This window comes from Centroberyx affinis, unplaced genomic scaffold (genome assembly GCF_046629955.1).
Source record: "Centroberyx affinis isolate AG114_WGS23_722 - 3 ecotype Tasmania unplaced genomic scaffold, CSIRO-AGI_Caff_v1 ptg004652l_1, whole genome shotgun sequence".
NCBI lineage: Eukaryota > Metazoa > Chordata > Actinopteri > Beryciformes > Berycidae > Centroberyx > Centroberyx affinis.
The window spans coordinates 47,501-48,722 of NW_027282249.1; the positions used below are offsets into that span (position 1 = coordinate 47,501).

At 43.3% G+C, this 1,222-nt stretch overlaps 1 protein-coding gene across 1 annotated transcript in view; it reads right to left on the bottom strand.

Moving 5' to 3' along the window:
• Nucleotides 1-430, bottom strand: part of LOC139665682 (netrin-4-like) — a gene marked incomplete at its 5' end in the record, with an annotated part of 3,422 nt that extends 2,992 nt beyond the window's left edge. Inside the window, 3 exon segments of the mRNA XM_071544773.1 lie at nt 28-122; nt 218-338; nt 341-430. Of these exon segments, the coding sequence (XP_071400874.1) occupies nt 28-122; nt 218-338; nt 341-430 (306 nt within the window).
• Nucleotides 431-1,222: the final 792 nt, after the last annotated feature.

The following is a 1,222-nucleotide window of genomic DNA, read 5'->3' on the forward strand; positions in this document are numbered from 1 at the left end:
CACACACACACTGTCTCTGCATCTCACCTGAGTAGTGGAGGGCAGAGAAGAGTTCATCCGCTCTGAAGATCCGGACCGGCTCACTGGAGTTTCCCTCTAAGTTGTACAGGTCTAGATCAGAGCTGCACACACACACACACACACACACACACTTTAGAAACATGAGGGAACATCAGCAGCCTTTATGTGTGTGTGTGAGCGCACACGTGCCACTCACCCAAACATACAGTCTCCGGTGAAGGGGTCGCAGTCTCCGGCACAGTCACAGGGTCGGCAGCCGTATTCGTGGAAGCCCCAGTATCCCACCATGCACCTGTCGCAGTGGGCGCCGCCTACGCCGGCTTGCAGATGCAGTTTCCGTTGGCGGGGTCGCAGAGCGAGCCGTCGGCCAGGTGGAAGGGCATGGAGCCCAGGGGGTGACAGTTGCATGCTGGGAGAGAAAGAAGGGCATGGTCTCATTTGTTTATGGTAAGTATACAAATTTCATCAATTTATCTGACAAGGGTAAATTGATGCTTTGATCTTGTAGTTTTTATCATTATAATGGAGAACAAACATTATTCTCCTTATTTACATATTCATATATATGTATCATACATTTCATATTTTGCACACCCTAATACTTCTCATTCATACATTCTACTTCACTTGTTCAGGCTTTGAAATTGCCATATGCTTCATATGTTCATATAACCCCCATTTGCTATATTGTTGTTTATATTCTGTTTTTCCCTGCTGTATCCTATTATTATTTACTGCTGCAATCATTAAAGTTTCATATCTTAAGCCATGTCATAAAAAAAAATGATATAGACTTTTTCCATAGCTTAGGATTTAGTGAATTGATGCTCCAGTTTACCGACAATAAAACTAACCTGACAGACAATGGAATGAATGCATCTGATTGAATATGAATGAATTCTCCAGTACCTACTACAAAATAACATATGGATCTCATTGTGGAGCGTATGGTACATTATACTAACAGCACTGTACTGCTTGTATACTGAGATAGTCAAGGTTTTGTTGCAAGAGCTTGTAATAAAATGGCCTCTCTGTCATTTTCTTATCAGATGGCAATCATGGCATGCACGCACACACACACACACACGCACACACACACACACACACTCATACACGTCCACAACTTTCTCCCTCCCTCATGTCCCCTCTAATTGTGCGCTGATAGTGTGTTCTTTAAACAACCTCCAGCTCAAAAACA